The following is a 23,799-nucleotide window of genomic DNA, read 5'->3' as shown; positions in this document are numbered from 1 at the left end:
TGGTTGCTACTGTAGCTATAAGACTGATCTGGTCTTGACATTTGATTTCTGAAGTCTGAGGCTCTGGAGGGTCACAGAGAAGACTGTTAGAGGAACTAGCTAGATATGAGGCAGGTAGAGATCCTAGAGTGGAATAATACAATTGTGACTGCAAAGGGACAGATGATTTGGAAAGAAAAGTATACGACTTAATCACAAATTAGGAAGAAGGATTAAAAAGAGGGAGTAAGTGTAAGGTGACTCAAGTTTTGATTGCATTGATAAAGGTGGTAGGATTTTTAGAAGGAAAACCTGAGTTGTAGAGGAATCATGAGGAATTTCATTTTGGACGTGTTTAGTTGAAACTAATGGCAAGACTCCAAGTGGAATCATCCAGTGGCAAAATTGGGAATAATCAATATAACTGTCTATATACATGTCAGTGATATTGCTTTAAAGTGCAGTGCAATATTGATATTGTTTTGCATGTATGTAAGTATATACATACATGTTCTCACAAGCTGAGATACACTGATCATCCAGTGGAAACTACAAAAACTAAGAGCAGTTAGGAGACATGAACATTATGGAGACGAGAGCAGGACTGGAGGAGGAGATTTTCAAAGGCTTGATTGAAAAGAGCAAGGTTATCCAAGGACACTTGGAAACAGAGTGAGGCTAAAGGAATTAGTGATTAGCAAGGCCTAGAGAATGAGTAGAGAGCCAGAAGAATTTGGAAGACAGAAAAAGAACAGAAAGTAAGCCAGAGATTTTTGGAAAATGAGTACTATTTCCAGCAATTTGTTATTGTTTTCTCCTTCCTGGAGGTTCTTTGTTCAGTAAAGTGAGCCTCATTTTAATTCTCTTACTTTTTGTGACAATTATGGAGACAATTTTTATATTATGCTAAGAAATATTAGCATATATATTAGGATATAAACAAGTGCATTAAATAGGGTTACAAATTTAAGTTATGTACTGTCCGTTTCCATTTTCACCATCTTTTGATCAGGAAGAATTATATTTATGTTGTCCTTATTTCCTATAACTTTTAGTGCTAAAAATTCTCCTTGTTCAAAAATTGAAGCTTTCTTGTATCAGTTTCCATTCTGAATTTATGTCAATTTCTTTACAAACCCTGATTCTATCCATAGTGTATTCGTTATCACTACCATTTTCTCAATTTTTTAAAATAAAAGTGGTAAAATTGGAAGGAGAACGAGCAATAAAAACAAAAAAAAATCTTTATTATTACCATGTTACTTTAAAACAACTATAAATAACAGAGAAGCAACCAGTTTGATAGGTCTTATGTTAAACTAAAAATGGGTTGTTTTTATCATAGAATGTTTAAAAATTTTTCCTAAAATTAGAATAGAGAATGTAGCTTTTCATTTATCATGTTTATTTCTTTAGTCACTCCTCTCACTATTTTTATTCTAAAATATGGAATAAATAGCTCTGTGAGCTAGTATATACTTTTATACTGCAACTTTCAAAACTTTAAGCACGTTATATACCAATTCCCAATTCCCAATTCCCAAGGACTCTTAGAGAGAGCTACTCTACATTCAGGGGTAAAATTAATTGAAATCCCGATCTTTTAACAGTTCTCTCTTTGTTGAAGGAATGGTTACTGCTAAAAAGTAAGTTAGTCCTTGAAGAAAGTCTGCATGTGTACAATGAAAGAAAAACTTAGATTGAGGAAGAGAGAAGTTATTTGCAGGGCATTTTAAATGGTTATTTAGAATTTCCCCCCCCTTTTGGGGGTTGAAGTTTGGGCACCCTTGGCCTATCTCATGGATTATCAAGCAAAGGCAGGGGCCTAGTGGAGGACTAAGTGCTGACTCTCCTCCCTCACTTCAGCTCTGTCCAGTGGCCACTCACAGAAGGCCCAGGAAATTTATGTGGGAAACATGGTTACCCCCGATTCTAGATTAAGATGATTTGATGCTCTCATCCACCAAAGACGGTGGATGAGAACTCCCTGCTAAAAGCAGCTTAAGTAAAGAAATGGTATTTCATATTACAAGAAATTACAGGCCGAGCATGGTGACTCACACCTGTAATCCCAGCAATTTGGGAGGCCAGAGCAGGAGGATTGCTTGAGGCTAAGGGTTCAAGACCAGCCTGAGTAATGTAGCAAGACCCCCATCTCTACAAAAAATTTAAAAAAAATTAACCAGGTTTGGTGATATGTGCCTGTAGTCCCAGCTGCTTGGGAGGCTGAGGTGGAAGGATTGCTTGAGCCTAGGAGATCCAGGCTGTAGTGAGCTATGATTACACCACTACACTCCAGCCTGGATGGAAAAAAATAAATTTTGAGGTGAGGTGATTCTGAGGGTAGTTTCAGCATCAGGATTCTGAATTCTGGCTTCTCTGCATACTCTTGGTGTTAGTCTCATGTTCTTAAGTAGCTAGCTATTCCAAGAATCACCTCACACAGGCGGCATCCCGGGGAGGAGGGCCAAGCCCTCTCCTTTATACCATAAGTTGTATCACATGACCATGCTTACACCCATTCCCAGCAAGGCAAATGGACTTACCGTGGCCAATTTAGACTAATCAGTTTCACCATTCATAAACATTGCCATCTGAACCTGGGAAAAATTTATTTTTTTGTCAGCAGAGGAGGAGGGAATGACAGTTGCTGAGGGAGCCGACAGTGCCTACTACAGTATAACTCCTGCCACCTTCAGTCAATACAGTATTAACTTCCAGCCCCTATTCTAGCCCTAACTGGGGCCTGGGATCTGAGGCTAACCCGTTCCTAGAAAATGGTGCTTGTGCTGATTAAATTAGGTTGAGTGTTGGTTTGAAGCCTGTTGGGGCTAATTATCGCTAGCGCTGCCTTTGGCCTTGCTGTTTTCCCTGATTCCCAGACAGATCCCAGGAGCCTTTAAACTACCTGTTGGCTTTATAGCTCATCAGCGCCTCCTTGTGGTGCGTCCTACAGGTGAGTGGGGAGGGAGGCCTCCTTCCACCTTCCGTCTCAGGGCTTGGGCTTTATTTACATCACTGAAATGGAACGTTCCCTGGCAGCACTGGCAACCTTTCAGGAACCAAGCATTCTGGAAATGCTCCACTCCTTTCCTACAAAACCAGTCCAAAATTTTTACTTAGCTGTTCCCAGAAAAGGATTGATAGAAGATGGGTTTTACCAGTGCTGTCTTGTTAGTATTTGCCAGTTGCTGTGTTCAGGGGCGGGTTTGCATACTGCCTCAGCTCTGCGCTTGCCTCCCACCTCCTGCTCCTGGACATGGTCCTGGAAAGCAGCTCAGCTGCAGGCTCTGAGGATAAGGCTGCATTTTACGCAAGTAGTGTACAGGTAACAGCTGCAGCTCCTGGGTCATATATATATATTTAGAAGTTCACCTGAGGCCAACAGGATTTAGAAGCAACTTTCCAAATTACCAGCTGAGGCTGCAGTCTGCTATTTTAATTTCACTCCCTCTGTACTCTGGTTAAGAGAGCCACCACATACCTTTTTATGGTATCTTCCCTCCTGGACTTCATGCAACAAAATTTGCTCTGCGTTCATTCAGGTCACATCCCCATGACCTGACTGATACGCACTGAAACTAGCTTTTTAGTAAATTCACATCTGACTTGAGAGGATCTATTTTTATTTTAAGTTGCATGGACCTAGCAAAGAATTATGGGCTGTAGATATAAATTGTGGCTTTTGAGTTGCTTTAGCCAAAAGGAGGGTTCTAGGCCACCTCAGAGCCACAAGGCTTTGTCACCCATTTCATTAGCCCAGGCAAGACCTCAGCCTTCTGGCAGTGGGTGGGTAAGAACTCCTTTTCGTGGTTGTTTTAACTTTACAGAATTGAATTTCAGTGTCAGTTTATTGCTGTACTGTACTTGCTCAACTTAGACACATGGATGAACTACTTTATTTCTGTAAAAATATTTATGCTATTTTATACTGTTGACATATTTTTAAAGGGATTATGATCCATTTTGTAATTTATTTTAGGGACATATGAATTGATGATAATTTTATCTTAGCTTTAGTAATAAACTCAAGAAATAAATTCCCACATTTTTCTTTACCTTGGCTGTGCAAATCACCCATGTTTATAGTATCACAAATTTTTTATGTTCAAACTTTATTAGCCTATGGAATTTTGCATAAATTGGGTAGCAATACCTTGTAGTTATGATGGGCACTGTACACATGTGTGTTCACATACATTCTTGTTCTACTAGTTTCTGAAGAAATAGAACTGCCTATTTAGTTGGAAATCTTAACTAAAGATAATTCAGAAATAGTTATCTTTAAAATGTTGCCGAGATGTTATTCAAATTAATGTTTATCTTTCTCGGAAAAGAAGTAATAATAGAATTACCTTGATCATTGAGTTTTTTTACTTAAAAATTAACACATAACAGTTATTACTAGATATCAAGTTTTAGAATTTAATGAGACTAATTCTCCTAGGCTCTTTTGGAAGCTGTTTTATTGAAGTACAGGAATTATTAAGTAGAGTAATCATTACCCTTGTGACTTGAGAATGAATTGTGCTTTCCATCAGATAATTCTTTTATGAAAAATAGTGTACCAGGAAAAATGGCTGTGTATATCACTTTAAAAATAATTAAACAAAATTATTGTTGTTATATTATTTTCCATTTGGATGACTCAGTATATTTTCTTGTTGTTGTTCTAGAAAGGTATACATGAGTGGAATTTTAGTGCCTCTTCTGTCAGGGGAGTGAGGTAAGTTTCCTTGGTACATTTTGTTTACTTATAAGACATTTTTCTCCACTATTCATGGGCTGGATAGAACTTTTAATCATGATTTTAAAATACAAGAAATGTCAAGAATCGTTCAATTGGTGGAAACACCCAATCTTCTTCAGTGTCACTATCTCCTTTAGGAAAAGATTTGCAACTAAATGTTCACTGCTGGTTGAACTGACTCTGTGCTCCTGACCTACTTAAAATGTAACTGTGGGGTCAATGTGAACTATGGACCAGAATCAAAATGTAGATTACACTCAGCCATGTGGAGGTCCTCTTTATTTAGCTGAGCTGTTGGTTTATGTAATAGGATGATTTCTGTCCTTTTGGTATACCAGGAACTTATCTCCCTTTGCGTGGATCCAAAGCACACATGCCATCTACTAGATTGTGTCCTGCCACTAATTTTATTTTATTTTATTTTATTTTATTTTGTGAGACAGAGTTTTGCTGTTGTCGCCCAGGCTGGAGTGCAGTGGCATGATCTCAGTTCACTGCAACCTCCGCCTCCCAGGTCCAAAAGATTCTCCTGCCTCAGCCTCCCAAGTAGCTGGGATTACAGGCGCATGCCACCATGCCCAGCTAATTTTTGTAATTTTAGTAGAGACAGGGTTTCACCATGTTGGCCGGGCTGGTCTGAAACTCCTGATCTCAGTGATCTGCCCGCTTAGGGCTCCCAAAGTGCTGGGATTACAGGTGTGAGCCACCCCACCCGGCCCCTGCCACTAATATTAATGACTTCAGATGATAAGGAGTCCATTAAAAAAAAAAAAACTTTCTGTAAGGTCACTTTCCTGCATTGATCTTGAGATTACAGTGGTGAACTTCAGTTTAGTTCAGTTCTGACTGCTGTCACAATGCCAGTAGCTTAGAAAATGCCATTTCTTGGGATTTAGAAATAAGATTTTTTTTTTTTTTTTTACGAATCAAGTGTCAGTGGTTAAGTCTTTAAATAATTGTTCTATTGAAGCTCATGCTAAATCAACTCTTGCAAATTTCAAACCAAATTAGATGTGCTTACTACTGTTTACCCGCCACGTCATAGCAATGAGAGACAACAGATTTTTGCAGCCTGGTTATGCAATATCCTGTTGCTTTTGGAATAATAATAATTGGTTTTATTAGAGCATAAATTGGTAGAGCGGTCTGAGTCACTAATAATTGGCGTTCTCCTGGTAAAGCTACCTGTTACCTCATGAATGATCTGAACAGAAACAAGCAAGATGATGGACTGACTCATTATATGTCTTTCAGTCGATACTTTCTCAAATAAAACTGTACTCTTAATATTTAATTCTTAAAGCCAGTCATTAGCAAGGCACTCACTATTTATTGCTGCATTTTTAAGCAATCCACTTAAGAAAGTATGGTAAATGTAAATTTCACTTTATCATATCTGTTTTCCAGTGAATAAATTTTCTTTAATTAGGTATGGTAGCTCTGTGTAACATTTGTTGTGATTTATGACTTATACATAGGCTGCTACTGTCTTACTATTGCTGGCTTATATGCTGAGAAACTTGAGTTGTAGTCTGTGACTTCAAAGAGAGCTCATTCTTCCTGGCCTCCTCCTCCATAAAGAAGAGATGACAAACTCTGGAAGAAAATCCAACTAGGTCAGCAGCTTGCCTTGTGTCACCTCAGAACTTGCACAGCTCGAGTTAGTGGGCATTAACTGAGCACGAGCTGTGTGTCAAATGTTGAGTCCTGTTCTGCCAAAGATACAAAAATGACTAAGACATCAACTCCTCTCTTGAAGAATTCACAGCCCAGCAGGGAGAGGAACAGACATTTAACAGCTCATGACAATACAGTGTGAGAAGAGCAATGAAAGAAGTATACTCAGAGGACACAGGTGTAAGCGGAAGTCTTTCTGTTTAGGGCAGAAGTAGGGCAGGGAGAGAAGGTAAGGTCTAAGCTGGGCCTTAAATCGTGAATAGAGTTTCTTTTAAAAGTAAAAAACGACATGCATTCCAAATGGAAGGAACAGCAGGCACAAAGGCACAAAATAAGGGTTGACAAACTATGCCCCATGGACTACATCTGGTCCCTCACCTGTCTTGTAAATAAAGTTTTATTGGAATACAGCCATGTTCATTCATTTATGCATCCTCTTAGGCAGCTGTCATGCTTCAGCAGCAGAATTACATAGTTTGGCTTGAAAAACCTGAAGTATTTTACTATCTGGCCTGTTACAGAAAGTGGTTGCCAATCCCTGGCATAAAACAGCATGGCCTAGTGGGTCGACTCAAAACTGTTTCATATTGCCGTAAAGTCAGCCACTCGCTGAGTCCTAACCGAGCCCACTTGCGCATTGCTTCACTCCTCTAAAATCTCTATAACGGATGAGATGCTTTTACTGCCTCCACAAATTGCCTGTCTAGCTTTGGAAACATTTCATTGTTCTACAGGTTGCACAGCACCAGAATCACTGAGGTCAGCCAGCCAGTTGGTATTTATGCTTTTCCTCCCAGCACACAGAATAGTGTAGTAGGCAGGACACCTTTCCCTGCTCAGTTGAAAGGATGTGTAGTTTACGTGTGCTTGCAACACCCTAGAGCAGCCCTGCTCTGCAGACATGAGGAGGAGGACACCTCTCAGAAGAGTAAATAATTTTAGTAGTGTGGTGCAGGAAGTATCACTTTTTAAAGTGCTATTTATAACTTCTTGTTATAAACAACATTGATATAAATGGGATTGAATTTAAAACTTATTTCTTTTTCATCATAGGACTGTAGAAGAATTGATAGTTCTTTGAATAATGCCTTTTTGTTTGTTGGTTTCAGTATTTCCAAATTTGAAGAAAGATGCTGCTTTCTTTATGTGCTCCACAATTCTGATGATTTCCAAATCTATTTCTGTACAGAACTTCATTGTAAAAAGTACGTATTAGTCATTGTGTGTGAAAAAGATTCTTCTTACCTGATCATTATTTTCAACTAATGAGTGAACATGTACCTCCTGTGAAGAATTCATGGCTATGTGGTTAGATAAATATTTTATTTGGGCTAATATTTTATAATTATGTCATAAATTTAACAGATTTTGGGGGGGTTTCTTTAATAAGTCAAACTTTATCTTAGTCATAACTTATTTTCCCACAGATAAAACATTAACTAAGACTTATTGGTTAATTGTTAAATATTATAACTCATATTTTAAGTGCTCACTTACTGTATATGATTACCAGAATTTTCATTCTCAAATTCTTTTAAATCATCTCACTATTATCTACAATAGTACCTCTTTACCTTGGCTCATATTAGTTATATTCACCTGGTAGGCTTTAAGAAAACATACATGGCCCCCACCTCAGACTAATTATATTGGACGTTCTGGTGGGGGTGAAGCCTGAGTTAAAAGCCACTGATCTGATCTATACCAATAAAAGAGATCATGCAAAAATCCAAGGACTGCATTGTATGTTTGTGTTTTTCTCTATTGCATGTTTCTCTTGGGCTAATAATTAAATTCTTCTTACTTCTTTAGAGCACTATGATTGACTGTGGGAAACTAGAGAAGTGAGTGATAATTTAGAAGACAAAATATAGGTGAAAGTTAGTTTGGACTCAGAATTTTGCTGGGGATTGTTCTTATTTAAATAATTACTATTTGACTTCATTATAAATGACTGATATGCTAGCTACAATATACAGCCGTTCATTTTTATCTTGGTGTGGAAAAGAAAAGTGTTTGTTGAATCCACAATTCTTGGCTCAAGCTTTATCTTTATTATCATAAAACATATGGTAGGAGGGAAAAAAAAACACTTGGAAATAAGAAAATTCCTAACTCTTCTTGTATGGACTAATTCTCTACTTACACTTAAATTCTCAAGTCTGTTGACCTGTTTCTATGATAATTATGGCTAAGATTTATGAAGTGTGTGCCCCAGAACTAATATTTGTTTCAGTCTTCAAAGAAACCCTATTAGATGGGTAGTATTAATATATTTATTGGAAAGAATAAAAAAAGTAGTCTTGGAGAGTATAGCCTAAAATCATTTAGTCAATAAGCATAAAAATCTGGGGTTTGAACCAGGCACAGGAGACTTCAGAATGGAAGCTTCTAAAAATTACACTAGTGCTCCCATCCCACTGTCGAGTGTTATATTCTGCCTAGAGATGTTCATATTGAAAATTTTTCCATGAGTGGCTGATGCAGATCCTTAACCCAGATCTTAAATCATGTCTGTAACACCAGATTTTTTTTTGATCTTTCACTTTATTCTTCCACTTGGTTGAACTAGCTTTTCTCTCTCACTCATTGTGCTGTTAAATAGAGCATACTGTTATTCCAGTCAGGCTTGGGAATTTTTTTTCTTGACATGGACCTCCAAGAAATGTGTATAGAGACAGAAAGAGTGAGGAGGTTGATACCACATATGAACTCCATCAGTGGGGTCCAAATTCCAAGATAGACTTTTTTTATCATCATGCTCTCAATGGCCAGAACAGTTTTTTACCCTAGTAGACACTCAGTGAGTATTTGTTGAATGAATGGATAGATGGGTGGGTAAGAAAGGTTCTGAGTTGTGTTAGAGAAACTTTTCTTATCACACCGTAACCTGCTCTTCCCTTAGGCTGGCATCGCATAGCATGACCTGCCTGTGGGATCATCAGCCCTTGTTCACAGTGCTTCCCGGCTTTATGTCTGTGAACCATCAGCCTCCTCTCTGAACGGCCTAGCCACAGCGAGCAGGATGCCACTCTGTTTCTCACTGTAATCACTTTGCTTGTCTCTGAAATGGTCTCCAGAAAAAAAAACAAAACACTTTACAAGAAGAGTTCCTGAAGAAAAATGTATTTGAAGTGAGGCATTAGGTTAGAAATTTGTAGAAAATCCTACCAACCTGTATTTTCTTTTTGAAAAATTGTATTTTTCACATGATCTTGATAGTGTGTTATTGCCTGGTTCTAGAGACTCTCTTAGCTCTCAGTTTTGGTTCTGAAGTCACTTTGAGATGTACTTGCAAATATTTACTATTGTTTGTGTTATGAAGGCTCATGTGCTAACTTGTATTGTAGGTTTTTTGAGATGGTGAACACCATTACCGAAGAGAAGGGGAGAAGCACAGAGGAAGGAGACTGTGAAAGTGACTCGCTGGAGGTAATGACTTAGGTGTCCATTTACATTTAGAGCTCATTTTAAAACAAACTATTTGAAGCCTTACTGAGGCAGGAGGCAGGGTGTATGAGGGGTGGGAGACTATCTGTAGGCTTTCCTTTAATGTTAAAAGCAACTTCTGGAATTCCTTTGGTAAAAAAGGGCTAAAAAGTAAACATTGGAGAATTCTTATTCCACAGCACCAAGCGTTAGCATTTTACTTATCTGATAGCGAGTAACTATGCTTTATCTATGACTGTGTCAATGCATGGGCCACAGTGTCCTTACACATTTTCTACTCTCCTCTGAGATATGTGCAATTCAGACAAAGAAGATTCATTGAAGATTCTGGTTGATAGCACCCTTGTGGCAGGCATTAATATGCTACACAGAGAACCTGAAACCATGGAAGATTCATGGAATTAAGAGAGGAGGGAATAACAATGACTTCAAATGTTGTTCCTCTCAACTGGAATCCTTTTATTAATGTCTAATGGTCACAGAGCACTATGGATACCTACTTTTATATGGTTTTTATTTTTATTTTTATAGAGACTTGGTCTCGTTATGTTGCCCAGACTGGTCTTGAATTCCTGGGCTCAAGCAATCCTCCCACCTCAGCCTCCCAAAGCACTAGAATTACAGGCATGAGCCACCGCACCTGACTGCTGGATACCTACTTTTAGTTTGTGTCCATTTTCTCTGCCATGTCTGCTGTGTGAAGAAGAGCCTTCCTCCACTGCAAGGACCAATGCTGGAGTGTGTCAACAATGCTGACTCCAGCATCTTACAGTGTCTGAAGGATGACGCTTCTCCAGGCTTGACACATGGCCACCATTTTCTCCAAACCCTTCTCAGTGTTTGACTTGGGAGAGAACTCTGAATCCGAGTATCTTAGTCCATTGGGCTGCTATAACAAAATACTGTAAACAGTGTGGCTTACAAACAGTAGACATTTATTTTCTTATAGTTCTGGAGACTGGGAAGCCCGAGATCAAGGTGCTGGTAGATTCAGTGTCTGGTGAAGGCCTGTTCCTCATAGAAGGTGCCCTCTTGCTGTGTCCTTACATGGTAGAAGAAGCTGGCTAGCTCTCTGTGGTCTCTCTTATAAGGCCACTAATGTTACCCTGCTCTGCCTTCAAGACCTAATCACCTCCCGAAGGCCTCACCTCCTAATAACCAGCACCTTGGGGTATGATTTCAACATGGGAATTTGGGGAGGACACAAATATTCAGTCCATAGCACCAAGCCATACTGAAAATTATATTTTTAATGTTAAAGTGAAATCGAAGAAACTATAGCTCACCAGTCTAATTGGCATACTTATTTATTAGATCACTTTGATAATGTCATCTCATAAACTAAAATTTTTATAAAAACACTGAATTAGTAAGGTAACAGTTGAGAAAAAAATTTAATATAATCAATTGTTTGTTTTTTGAGACTGGCTCTTGCTCTGTTACCCGGGCTGGAGGTGGAGTGCAGTGGCACAATCACAGCTCATTGTAGCCTCTTGACCTCTTGGGCTCAAGCAATCCTCCCACTTCAGCCAGAGCATGCCACCACACCTGGCTAACTTTTTTTTTTTTTTGGTGGAGACTGGATCTCAGTTTGTTGCCCGGGTTGGTCTTGAACTCCTGGGCTCAAGCAGTTCTCCCTCTTGGGCCTCCCAAAGTGCTGGGATTATAGGGATAAGCACCATGCCTGGCCTATAATAGCTAGTTGTTAACTCTGCCCGTAGTTAAGTTCTATGATTATCTAGCAATTGTATAGCTTTGATATTTGTAGTTAAGCCTAAGCCTCTTTCATTAAAGTTGTAAAAAGATGACAGACCTAATTTGGAAAAAAAAAAAATTTCCTGTGCATTAGCTTGCTGTCTGTAGAAGTAATAGATACTACTTCTTATTTATGTATGTTTTATATTTTACAATTTTTTATTTCTTATTCAAGTGATTGTTAGGAATTAGCTTTCTTGACTCCTACTTCAGGGCTCGTTTGATTATACCTTGTTATCTTTGTTTCTGTGTTAAATTTTGCATCACTTGATACATAGCAATTTGCCAAGGTAAAACTTAAAGAAATTGAAAATGAAACAATTTTATCAATAATATAGAATTATGAAGGGGATGACTGGAAAATTCATAAACTATTCTGCAATGTTACAAATTTCTGGCTTTTTTTTTTTTTTTTTAAACCAGAGATAGCTATCCTTTGTTTCATATCCTCCTTTCAGGAACTAACTGCATCTTACCAAAAATACGCATAGCCTAGCCAGGCTGTGGTGGCGGGTGCCTATCATCTCAGCTACTCAGGAGGCTGAGTCAGGAGAATCGCTTGAACCCGGGGGCAGAGGTTGCAGTGAGCCAAGATTGTACCACTGCACTCCAGCCTGGGTGACAAGAGTAAAACTCCGTCTCAAAAAAAAAAAGACAAGAAAAGAAATTATTCTGAAGTCGGGCGTGGTGGCTCATGCCTGTAATCCCAGCACATTGGGATGCTGAGGTGGGTGCATCACTTGAGGCCAGGAGTTTGAGACCAGCCTGTCCAACATGGTGAAACCCTGTCTCTACTTTAGCTGAGCATGGTGGTGTGCACCTGTAGTCCCAGCTACTCAGGAGGCTGAGGCAAGAGAATTGCTTGAACCTGGGAGTTGGAGGTTGCAGTGAGCCGAGATTGCACCACTGCACTCCAGCCTGGGCTACAGAGTGAGACTTAGTCTCAAAAAAAAAAAAAAAAATTCTCACATTTCTATCCTTTGCATTTCATTAGAATAATGTAAAATTTCTGACACAGAATGGCTTCTACAGTATTCCCAATGGACTTTAGAGCCTGTAGGAAGAATTCAAGCAGACTGGCTTCAAGAGTCTTGGCTTAGTTTGCCATTGTGCCAGCTAGTGATATTGCTGATGTTTTTCGTGGGTTTCTGTTAGCAAAACGTGAATGAATTCATGTTTACAGGGATGCTCTGGACTGGAGGATGGTGAAATCCATCGTGGTTGTCCCTCTCCCTGAATGTCCTTTTGTAGCCAGGGCATCTTTCCAATATGAATTATTAAGCCTTAACTTACATTTTTGCATAACTTACAACTCTCCATTGTATATTTGGTTACATTTCTTAGATGTTTTCGACATTCTTTATTAAAGTTATTTTATCAGCATCCTGCATATTTGATTACAATGAATTCTTTAATTTCATTACCACAAATTGAACTCAAACTTCAGCCCATGAATAACAAGCTAAAAATAATTCCTCCACTTCCCATTCTTTACAGTGGAAACAAGAAGAATTACTTTAGAGATCATCTTACCACAGTGATTAAGATTTGTATGCAGAATAATAATTTTCTGATGTTTACCTCAATTGCAGGTAGAATTAACATTGTTTCAATACATGCGTCAATTATTCCTGAAGCCTTTGGCTACCTTGGCCCAGAACAAAAGAAAAATGTTGGAAAGGCCAGGAAATGCTACTTAATGTTTTTAACTTCACTTAGGGTGTTGTCAGCAGTCAGCAAACAGTAACTGTTAATGTGGTTCTATAAACTACAAATGTGAAACTAATTCCTAGAATTTGAAAGACTTCTTAGAGGCCCAAGGCAATAACTCCTTTTCTTTCTGATTGGAACAATAAAGTTTATTTGAAGCAGTACAACTGTGGGTTGGATTCGGCTTCTTTCAGGTCACCAGCCCCTTCTTCCTTCTGATTCAAGCTGGATCTACTAAGAACTCCAGGCTGGGGTCAGGAGCCTTGGGCCCTGGTTCTGACTTTGCCAACAGTCAGTTTCATAACCCCAGACAAAGTTCATACTCCCGCTGGGCTAAGATGACTTCATTCCTTAAGTTAGAGTTGAAAAGAATTTTTATATATATATATATATATATATATATATATATATATATATATATATTTTTTTTTTTTTTTTTTTTTTTTTTTTTTTCAGACAGAGTCTCGCTCTGTCACCCAGGCTGGAGTGTACTGGCATGATCTTGGCTCACTGCAACCTCCGCCCCCTGGGTTCAAGCAGTGCTCCCACTACAGCCTCCTGAGTAGCTGGGATTACAGACGCCCACCATCACGCCCAGCTAATTTTTGTATTTTTAGTACAGACAGGGTTTCACCATGTTGGCCAGGCTGGTCTTGAACTTCTGACCTCAGGTGATCTACCTGCCTCGGCCTCCCAAAGTGCTGGGATTACAGGCATGAGCCACCGCGCCCGGCCAAGAGCAAGAGGATCTTTAATGTCCTTTCCTACCTCTAATTTTTTAAATAATATTCAAGATTGGTATAAATTGTACAAGGCTATTTCAAATACAATGCAATACAACTTCTCAGAGAAGGATTTTCTGTCTTTTAACAGAAAGAAAATCAATTTCTTTTGATTCAAAGCTGTGTTTTTTGACTCAAGGATGTATTTTGACGGGTACATGAAGGGTAATGAACTCATATCTTAAGTAATTTGTTATTATTATAATACATTTATATTGAAATCATCAAACAATTGATCAGAGTTAACCAGCCTTGGTCTCCGTTGTTCTTCTTCCTGCCTTCCATGTCTTCATTAAGAGTAAAGGCATCCAGCAACCCAAGCCAGATTCCTGAGAAACCCCTCCCAAACCCCTCTTTATCCCTCATGCCCGTTCTTTCCTGCAGCCCCTTCATTTCATCTTCTCGGTCACTCCCCTGATCTCAGGTCTTCATCCTCTATCATAGCCTAACATGTCTCATGCTTTGTCTCTGTTATCATCAGAGAAATCTCTCATACAGATTTAATCCTGTGACTCCCCAAATTAAAAACCTTTGATGCTCCTTTTTGTTTTTTGATACAGAGTCTCACTCTGTCGCCCAGGCGGGAGAGCAGTAGCGCAATCTCGGCTCACTGCAACCTCCGCCTCCTAGGTTCAAGCAATTCTCCTGCCTCAGCCTCCTAAGTAGCTGGGACTACAGGCATGCACCACCATGCCCAGCTAATTTTTGTATTTTTAGTATGGAGTTTCACCATGTTGGCCAGGCTGGCTTGGAACTCCTGACCTCAAGTGATCTGCCTGCCTTGGCCTCCCCAAGTGCTGGGATTACAGACGTGAGCCACTGTGCCCAGCTGATGCTCCTTTTTGTAGAAGGAAGTATTTGCACCATACAGCGTTCTCACCCCCCTCTGGCTGTAGCTTCCCCTTTCCTTTCCACTCTGTGGTCCAGCGGGGCCAACCTCCTTTCCACTTGCCAGGTGGCCATGCTTCTCCGGCCTCTGGGCTTGACATGCAGATGCCCAACCTCACAAGCTTTTCTCCTCAGTCCCACTTAGTGACCAAAGCCTTAATTTTTCAGATCCAGGTCCTGTGTCCTTTTCTCTTTGAATCATTTCTCAACTCCCCTTCTTGCTTTTCTCTGTTCTCGTAGCATTTTGGCCCACTCCTCTGGCCCAGCTCTTCTCAATGCATTGTAATCTGGTAGCCTGCACTGCACTGGACTGTTAATGTCCCACGGCAGGATGGTAGCTTTATGCCCTTTTTAATCACATGAGCTCACATGGTGCCAGGTGTCCAAGTAGAAAAGAGATTCAATCTGAAGGGTTTGAAGCTGGCAGTGACAAAATCAGAGTTGTTTTAATATCAGGTTGTAGCAATAATGAAAAAAACCACAATTACTTTTGCACCCACCTAATATCTCAAACTGGGAGGAGAGAGATATGGATGGGAGAAGGCCTCCAATCCATGTCGACCTCTCTGCTTAAGCCCGAGAAGTCAAGGCTGCAGTGAGCTAGGATTGCGCCACTGCACTCCAGCCTTGGTGACAGAGCCAGACCCTGTCTAAAAAAAAAAGACAAAAAAGTGACATTATTTTCATTTGACTCAAATATCTGCAGGATGATGGAAGACCTTACTGGTTTCTTTTCTGATGATTGGTCTCATATACCTTAGTAATTATGGTTTAGAATTTATTTCAGTCAGTTTGGAATCATCATGTAGCAAACTCTTTTTTAACATCCTATTTCTATTTTTGTACAGATATGAAGCTAAATACCCACAGTTACTTCCCTGCCTGAGAAAATACATCACTTATAGTGTTGTATGATATGAGTATCAATTTGTTATTCATTCATTCATTCTGTTGGAAACAGGGAAAAGCCTTTTTCTTCTACCAGCTTATGTTCAATGGTCAGGGGCCTGCAAATTAACTGACAAAAGACAAGTTAACAGGAGAACAGACAAACTTTATTCTTTTGTTTTGTTTTGTTTTTGAAACAGAATCTCCCTCTGTCCCCCAAGCTGGAGTGCAGTGGTGTGATCTCGGCTCATTGCAGCCTCTATCTCTTGGGCTCAAGCGATCCTCCCACCTCAGCCTTCTGAGTAGCTGGGACTAAGGTGTGCACCACCACACCTGACTAATTTTTGTACTTTTTATAGAGACAGGGTTTCACCATGTTGCCTAAGCTGCCTGCCTTGGCCTCCCAAAATGCAGAGATTACAGACGTGAGCCACCGTACCTAGCCAAAATTTATTCATGTAGTCAATGCTAAGTTAATGAAAGAGACTTACACAAAGAATTGGCTCCTTAAACAGCTAGAGTTGAGTGTTTATATATCATCTTAGTAAGAAAGAGGGTTAGGACTTTAAGAAAGTGTATGGTGGGAGACTAATGAGAAACAAGTGTGAGGAACAGAAAGTTTTGATAAGGTTCTGTTTGTGCAACATCTCCTCTAGGTGCAAGTGGTCCATCTCCTCTTTGGTCATTAACCTCCCGGAGAGGAAATAAATGGCAGATGTATTTTAGGAGGCATTGCTTATGTCCGCAAAAGAAGTTCAGATCAGGTTTTTTTCTGCTGCTGCTGTTTTTCTGATGTTTTCAGCCTAAAATCATCTTCATCCACATCAGTGGGTCCAAATGGATCTCACTAATGCACTCACATATTTTTTTGGACAGCTGTTGAATGGTAGGCATCATTCCATGTGCTGGAGAGATAGCAGAGAACAAAATGGAGAAAAATTCCTGCGGTCACTGAGAGCTTACATGCTCTCATCTAAGTCCTAATCGGGCCCAACTCTGCTTAGCTTCCGAGATCAGAAGAGATTGGACACATTCAGGGTGGTATGGCTGTAGACTCAGCTTACGAAATTTCCAATGAGAGATGGACAATAAACACAAATAAGTAAAATACCATCTGTAGTATGTTAGATGGTGATCAGGATTAAGGAGAATAATAAACCAGGGAAGGGTTTAGGAAGTTACAGTGTAGCAGGGACATGCAATTTTAAACAGGAAGGCCTGGGAAACTCATTAAGAAGGTAAGATTTAGGCTGGGTGTGGTGGCTCACGCCTGTAATCCCAGCACTTTGGGAGGCCGAGGCGGGTGGATCATTTGAGGTCAGGAGTTCGAGACCAACCTGGCTAACATGGCGAAACCCCATCTCTACTGAAAATACAAAAATTAGCCGGGCATGGTGGCAAGCGCCTGTAATCCCAACTACTCGGGAGGCTAAAGCAGGAGAATCGCTTGAACCTAGGCACTCCAGCCTGGGCGACAGAGTGAGACTCTAAATAAATAAATAAATAAATAAAAGAAGGTGAGATGTGGCCGGGCGTCGTGGCTCACACCTGTAATCCCAGCACTTTTGGGAGCCCAAGGTGGGTGGATCACGAGGTCAGGAGATTGAGACCATCCTGGCTAACAAGGTGAAACTCCGTCTCTACTAAAAATACAAAAAATTAGCTGGGCGTGGTGGCGGGCGCCTGTAGTCCCAGCTACTCGGGAGGCTGAGGCAGGAGAATGGCGTGAACCTGGGAGGCGGAGCTTGCCGTGAGCCAAGATCGCGCCACTGCACTCCAGCCTGGGTGACAAAGCGAGATTCTGTCTCAAAAAAAAAAAAAAAAAAAAAAAAAAAAGAAGGTGAGATGTGAGTAAAATCTAAGGGAGGAGAGATCCATCACACTAGATATTTGTACCTGCAGTGTTTTTGGCATTCTATTAATGTTATTAGTAGTTATTAATGTTTTGGCATTTACATATTAAGAAGGCCATACAGACTGAACATTTACAAAGCTGCCATTTGGGTCTTCGAGGTGATTACTCACCTAACGTGGTTAAGCCCCCGCCGAAAGTGCATGGCTTTTTCTAAGGTGGTTATTTCCTTCGAGAGTGCAAGGACTCAGTGAGTCACCACTTCATTGTTTGGCCTTGTCAATGTTGTCTTCCTACACTGATTCTCTTCCTGCTACCAGTTTAGATTGTTCTGGGCAGACAGCAATAAAGAGATGATTCTAGAAAAATTCTCATGATTGCCTCAGAATGAAATTCTTGTTTCCCTTAGCAACAACCTGATTTGCTAACCTCTAACCATACAAATAGAATGCAAAATATATAAGCAATGTAATGTTACTTTTTATTTTTTAAAACCCTCCCTTTCCCCCGCCCCCCACACTGCTTTTTTCTGTATTTGTCATTAACAGACCTTGCCTTTCTTGGTTTGTGGTCCAGGCTCTCTTCTGCTATTCCTGGCCATTACACAGATGATTCTGTGTCCTTCTAGGCTGAACCAGTCTCTTGTTTCTTTTCAACTTTCTTTCAGAACTGCCATTTCAATTTCTATCTTTATCTCGTAAGAATAGAAAGGGGAGATAGAAAAACAAAGCAGCAATTACCCACAGAGATGGTTTTACTTAACACTGCTCTTTTTACAGTTCCTTTCATTTTTACTATCACCATTTTGCTTAACAGGAGTCAGCTTCTATATCTAATACATAATCTTTTTAAAAAATAGTCTTCTGATGCCTTAGATTCCTAGGAGAAATGAAAACTTTATCAGCCTCATCAAGGTTTATGTATTCTTCACTCTTCTATATAAGCATACCTGTTGTAGAACTGGACCTGGTGGTGTGCACCTGAGTCCCAGCTATTTGGGAGGATCACTTGAGCCCAGGACTTTGAGTCCAGCCTGGGTAACATAGCAAGACTCAATCTCTTTAAAAAAAAAAAAAATGTTGAGTATGATGGCTCCCACCTGTACTCCCAGTGCTTGGGAGACCGAGGCAGGAGGATCAGTTGAGGCTAGGAGTTCAAGGCCAGCCTGGGCAACATAGCAAGACCCCATCTCTACAAAAAATAGAAAAAATTAGCTGGACATAGTGCTGTACACCTGAAGTCCCAGCTGTTGAGGCTTAAGTGGGAGGATTGCTTGAACCCAGGAGTTCAAGGCTGCAATGAGCTATGATGGCACCACTGCACTCTGGCCTAGGCGACAGAGCAAAACACTCTTTAAAAAACAAAAAAAAAGATTGTAAATGTATCTATTGGAAAAATGCTTTCACCCAAGAATAAACCAATAATGACTCTAAATGTTTTGTTTTGGGATATAGCTCTTTTCTAAAAAAGTTCTCATCACATTTTTCTATAGCTTGATTAATTAATTAAGCAAATAATTACCAAGCATCTGCTACAAGCTACATGCTAAAACTGGAGATAGAGTGATTAAGGATGAAGTCCCAATTCTCGAAGAGCTCAGTGTCCAGACGAGGATGACAGAGGCAGCCGTAAGATCTTGAAGGGCATTGTCTTGGTCCGTCCAAGCCACTATAACAAAATGCCTTAGACTGGGTAATTTATACCCAATAGAAATGCATTGCTCACAGTTCCGGAGGCTGAGAAATCCCAAGATCAAGGCACCAGCAGATTCAGTGTCTGGTGAGGGCCTGCTTCCTCTAGATGGTACCTTTTGTGGGTGCTCACATGGCTGAAGGCTCAACCAGGCTCCCTCAAGCCTCTTTCATAAGGGGACTAATCCCGTTCATGAGGGCTCTAGCCTCATGAGCTAATCACCTTCTAAAGGGCCTAACTCTTAATACATTGTGATTCAGTTTCTACATACAGATTTTGAGGGCGCTGAAGAGGGGGGTACGCAAACATTCAGACCATAGCAGGCATTTATGCTGTGCTAAGGAGTTTGGATTTCATCTGGAAAGTAACAAGCTGCCAATAAAATAGATGCAGTGGCACTGACATGGAAAGTTCATGTGGAACTTTGGACTTTGGAAAGTTCACTGTCAACTTAGTGGAGAATAAATTGGGGAATGGAGCAACGAGAGAAGAGAAAAGCCTCTGAACTTTTTTTTGCAGAGAAGTGCTTTTCTTCTGTGCTACTTCTACAGAGATTCTGAGGCAATTGCGGTGAGAATAAGGAGGTAAAATGGATTTGTGAGATTTTAAGAAGAAAAATCTGAGAACAGTTGGCAATAAATTTGAAATACGGAGTAAGAGAAGGAAAAAAACAAAATTCTAAGAGGACAGTGGCTACCAGATGTCTGCTAAAAAAAAAGCAAATGGATGTTCAATGTATATAATATCTTTATAGTACTGGTGTTTGGAAACAACTAATAATCACCCTGTAAGCTCTTATTCTATGATAGGGTTTCCCTAACGCATAGGTAGTGGAAAAGATACAAAATCTGGAATCTTACAAGCTGGTTTCAAACCACAACTCTGATATATTTTCACTGGAAAAAAAAATATTTCTGATCATTTGTAAATTGAAAGTAATCAGAAACCTACTATGACACAGGCTTATTATGATAGTCAAGTGAGTTACTGAAAGTAGTTTTTTTTCCTTTAAAATTATAAAGCATTGTAGTGTAAAATGGTGGTGGTACTAGATTGAGTGTATAGGTTTCTAATCCTTTGAGAGAGCACATTGGCAAAGTTGAGCTTCTTTCGTGGTGGTCCCTGCCCTACCTCCTGCTGGCTGGGTCCCACTGGTGGAATTCCAGCGTGGCAGGCACAGCATTGCAGAAGTCTAGACCACAGGAATTGGGTGTGGAGACTTGGGCTCCTTCAGGTGGCATTGTTTGGATTGTGCTTCCTGCCTCCTCCCAGGAGCCCAGTTTTAACTCTGAGTTAGGGCATGTTGCTAAATGATCCCTGCTGCCTGTTCCTTCACTCTGACCACCTATCACCTGATCACTCTGATCATCTGCCCTGGACCAAGACAGTCTTCAGCTTTATGTTAGGCAGCCAGAACAGGGCTATTCTCTAATGTGCCACTGGATACTTGGCAACGGGTAAGTAGTCATCTCCCTTCCGGAGCTTGGCCTCTGTCCTGAGCCAGAGAAGGGTTCATACTAAGGAGGCCAGTGCTCACTCCAGCCCTAGCATTGTATTAGGCATAATTTTCCCCAAAAGACACCACCTGACTGCCTTCTATAAGGGCTTGGAAACCTGTTGGAAACAAATAACCTGGAGCTGGTAGGGACATGCTCCACCCCAGCCCCATCCTCTCGAGTCATGCATGTGTACCCAAGAGTTTGCAGAGTGATCTGATGAGCTACCTTTGTAGGTAATGTGTCCTTTTATGATCTTTTTGTCTTTCGTATTTTGTAGTTTCCCTATATCATATCTGAGTGAATTTGTTTTTATTTTTCCTATTTAGGGCTGAATTTCTGGAAGTTGTATTCAATTCTCTTTCAAGTCTGGCCTTTTTTGGAATATCTTCTCATTTTTAAATATTTTATATCTTAATGTTAAATGTACATATTTTATAACTCTATTCTATCATTTCTGACTTAATGAAGTCTTGAGGATTGAGATTTGTCATATATGTTTTCACTGATGTTGAATTGTTTCCTTACATCCATATTTTTTGGATTGTGAGTTCAACTTCAGTGGTGCATTATCACTAAGAATTCTGCATAGCAAACTTCAAGGGGTCTACCATTAAAATGTTTTTGCTTTGTTTCTGCCAGGCACTCCAGGGATATCCCAGGCTCAAGAGCAATTATGAGTATTACAGTAGTGTTAATTTGAAGTTCAAACAGCACCAGGATCAGCTATGGTTGAAAGTGTTTAGAGAAGACCTATTTTTGCTCCTCCAGAGCTCAGTCTTGAGACAAACCAGCCTTTTTGTTTCACAGTGTAGTGGGCTGACTTTTCTAATCTACCCTTTCACCAAGGGCCTGGTTTTGTGTGTTTCTGCTCTTTGCCTGGCGTAGGCACTAGGCCATCCCCTCCTGGGCATTAAGACCCAAGCCCCACATGAGAGGTCAGCAAACTATAGCCCCAGGATCAAATCCAGCTCACTGTTAATCTTGGTAAATAAAGCCTTATTGGAACATAAGCACGCCCATTTGTTTATGTATCAGCTGGGCTGCTTTCACATCACAATGGCAGAATTGAGTAGTTGCTACAAAGACTATATGGCCTTCAAAGCTAAAACATTCATTATCTGACCTTTTACCAAAAAAAAAAAAAAAAAAAAAAAAAAAAAAAAAAAAAAAGGGCAGGCAAACTCCTGCCCTAGATTAATGAAACTGAAAATCTTGCCTTCATCCCCACCCTTTGGGCTACAGGAGTTCTTGTGATTACCTGCTAGTATTCCTTTCCTCTTCATTTCTAGCTTCTGCAATCACCTTTACTCTTTAGTAAGCCCAGCTGGACATTTAAAAGTATGTCTGTTTTATTTTACCTATATGTTTTTAGCAGGAAGGTTCTCAGGTATCTGGTCTACCGTCTTGCCAAATCCAGAGCCTCTCTTCTACTGTCTTGGTAGCAATATGTTATTCTTTTTCTGTTTTCTTGACTTAACCATTAAACTTATTCATGTTAAATTTTTATTTTCTAATGAATTTTTTTAAGATCATGAAATTTTTCATCTACCTAACTCCATATCTATGGAATTTGATAAATAATGCTTTTCTTCTCATTTAAAAAATTATTGTGTAATTCCCGTGGTCATTTCCTTTTTAACCCATTGGTTATTTTAAAGTAAAGTAAAATGTACTTTTGGCTGTCTTATTTTTAGTATTCTGTGCTCAGAGACCATGGTCTTTATGATATCAGTTCTTTGGAATTTGTTGAAATTTTTCTTTGTTATCTAATACGTGATCAATTATAATATATTTTTCATATATGCATGAAAGGAATCTGTATCTGGGTGCAGAGCTCTCTCTGTAGATGTTATATCAAACTTGTTCATTGTGCCATTAGATTCTCTATTTTAAAATCTGTGTGCCAGATATATTCCTTTCTAAAAGAGTTCTGTTAAAATCTATTGTGGGTGATATTTGTGTATTTTTCTTTGAAATTTTATCAACTCTGCTTTATATATTTCAAGGCTATGTTGTTAAAGAGCATAAAAACTCATGATCATTGCCCTCTTCATAGATTACTCATCAGTATTAACGTTAAGTTTGTTGACTTATACATGTTAGAAATCATTTTTTTTTTCTTTGAGATGGAGTCTCGCTCTGTTGCCCAGGCTGGAGTGCAGTGTCGCCATCTGAGCTCACTGCAACCTCCATCTCCCAGGTTCAACCAATTCTCCTGCCTCAGCCTCTTGAGTAGTTGGGATTACAGGCGTGCACCACCACACCTGGCTAATTTTTGTATTTTCAGTAGAGACGGGGTTTTGCCATGTTGGCTAGGCTGGTCTCAAACTTCTGACCTCAGGTGATGCGCCTGCCTCACCCTCCCAAAGTGCTAGAATTACAGGCATGAGCCACCACACCTGGCCAGAAATAATTTTTTTTAATGCCAACTCAGACCCTGCTGTGAGATGAATCTAACTATGGACTGCCAGTTTTAAACTCCAGCAAAATGTAGACTATATGAAAAGCTTGTTCTAATGTTCTCTCCCGGGGGTCTGTAGTTTTATGCTGGGTTTCTACAGGGACATGCCTTGATCATGTGATGGCCCTAAATCATTTAGTTCCAACCCAACACAAAGGATGTGGCTTTGGGGTGATGCCTGCAGATCTGAGGAAGTCTCTACTGAATCCTTTCTGTAGATCCAGTTTTCCATATTTGGCTGACACACTTGACAGTTTGGAGTTTAGAACTATAGATATTTCCTTTCTACATCAGAGATCAAAATTTTCCTCTTAAAAAAATGTTTTTGGGTCTTGGGGAAAGGGTGGGGGGTGGTGAAGTAAAATAATCCTGACTTTATCATCGGCACCTGGTAAGATGTCAAAATTTTCTTCTTA

At 39.9% G+C, this 23,799-nt stretch overlaps 1 protein-coding gene across 5 annotated transcripts in view; it reads left to right on the top strand.

The window, feature by feature from the left end:
* Nucleotides 1–23,799, top strand: part of MAP3K5 (mitogen-activated protein kinase kinase kinase 5) — a 235,900-nt gene that overhangs the window by 146,185 nt on the left and 65,916 nt on the right. For all 5 annotated transcript variants that reach the window (XM_054558204.1, XM_009242284.4, XM_054558203.2 and 2 more), the window contains 3 exons: nt 4,656–4,705; nt 7,516–7,611; nt 9,757–9,838. In XM_054558204.1, the coding sequence (XP_054414179.1) occupies nt 4,656–4,705; nt 7,516–7,611; nt 9,757–9,838 (228 nt within the window). The remainder of the gene's footprint in view (nt 1–4,655; nt 4,706–7,515; nt 7,612–9,756; nt 9,839–23,799) is intronic.

The sequence above is a fragment of the Pongo abelii genome, chromosome 5 (assembly GCF_028885655.2).
Source record: "Pongo abelii isolate AG06213 chromosome 5, NHGRI_mPonAbe1-v2.0_pri, whole genome shotgun sequence".
NCBI classification, from domain to species: domain Eukaryota; kingdom Metazoa; phylum Chordata; class Mammalia; order Primates; family Hominidae; genus Pongo; species Pongo abelii.
This window is presented reverse-complemented; position numbering and strand designations above follow the sequence as displayed.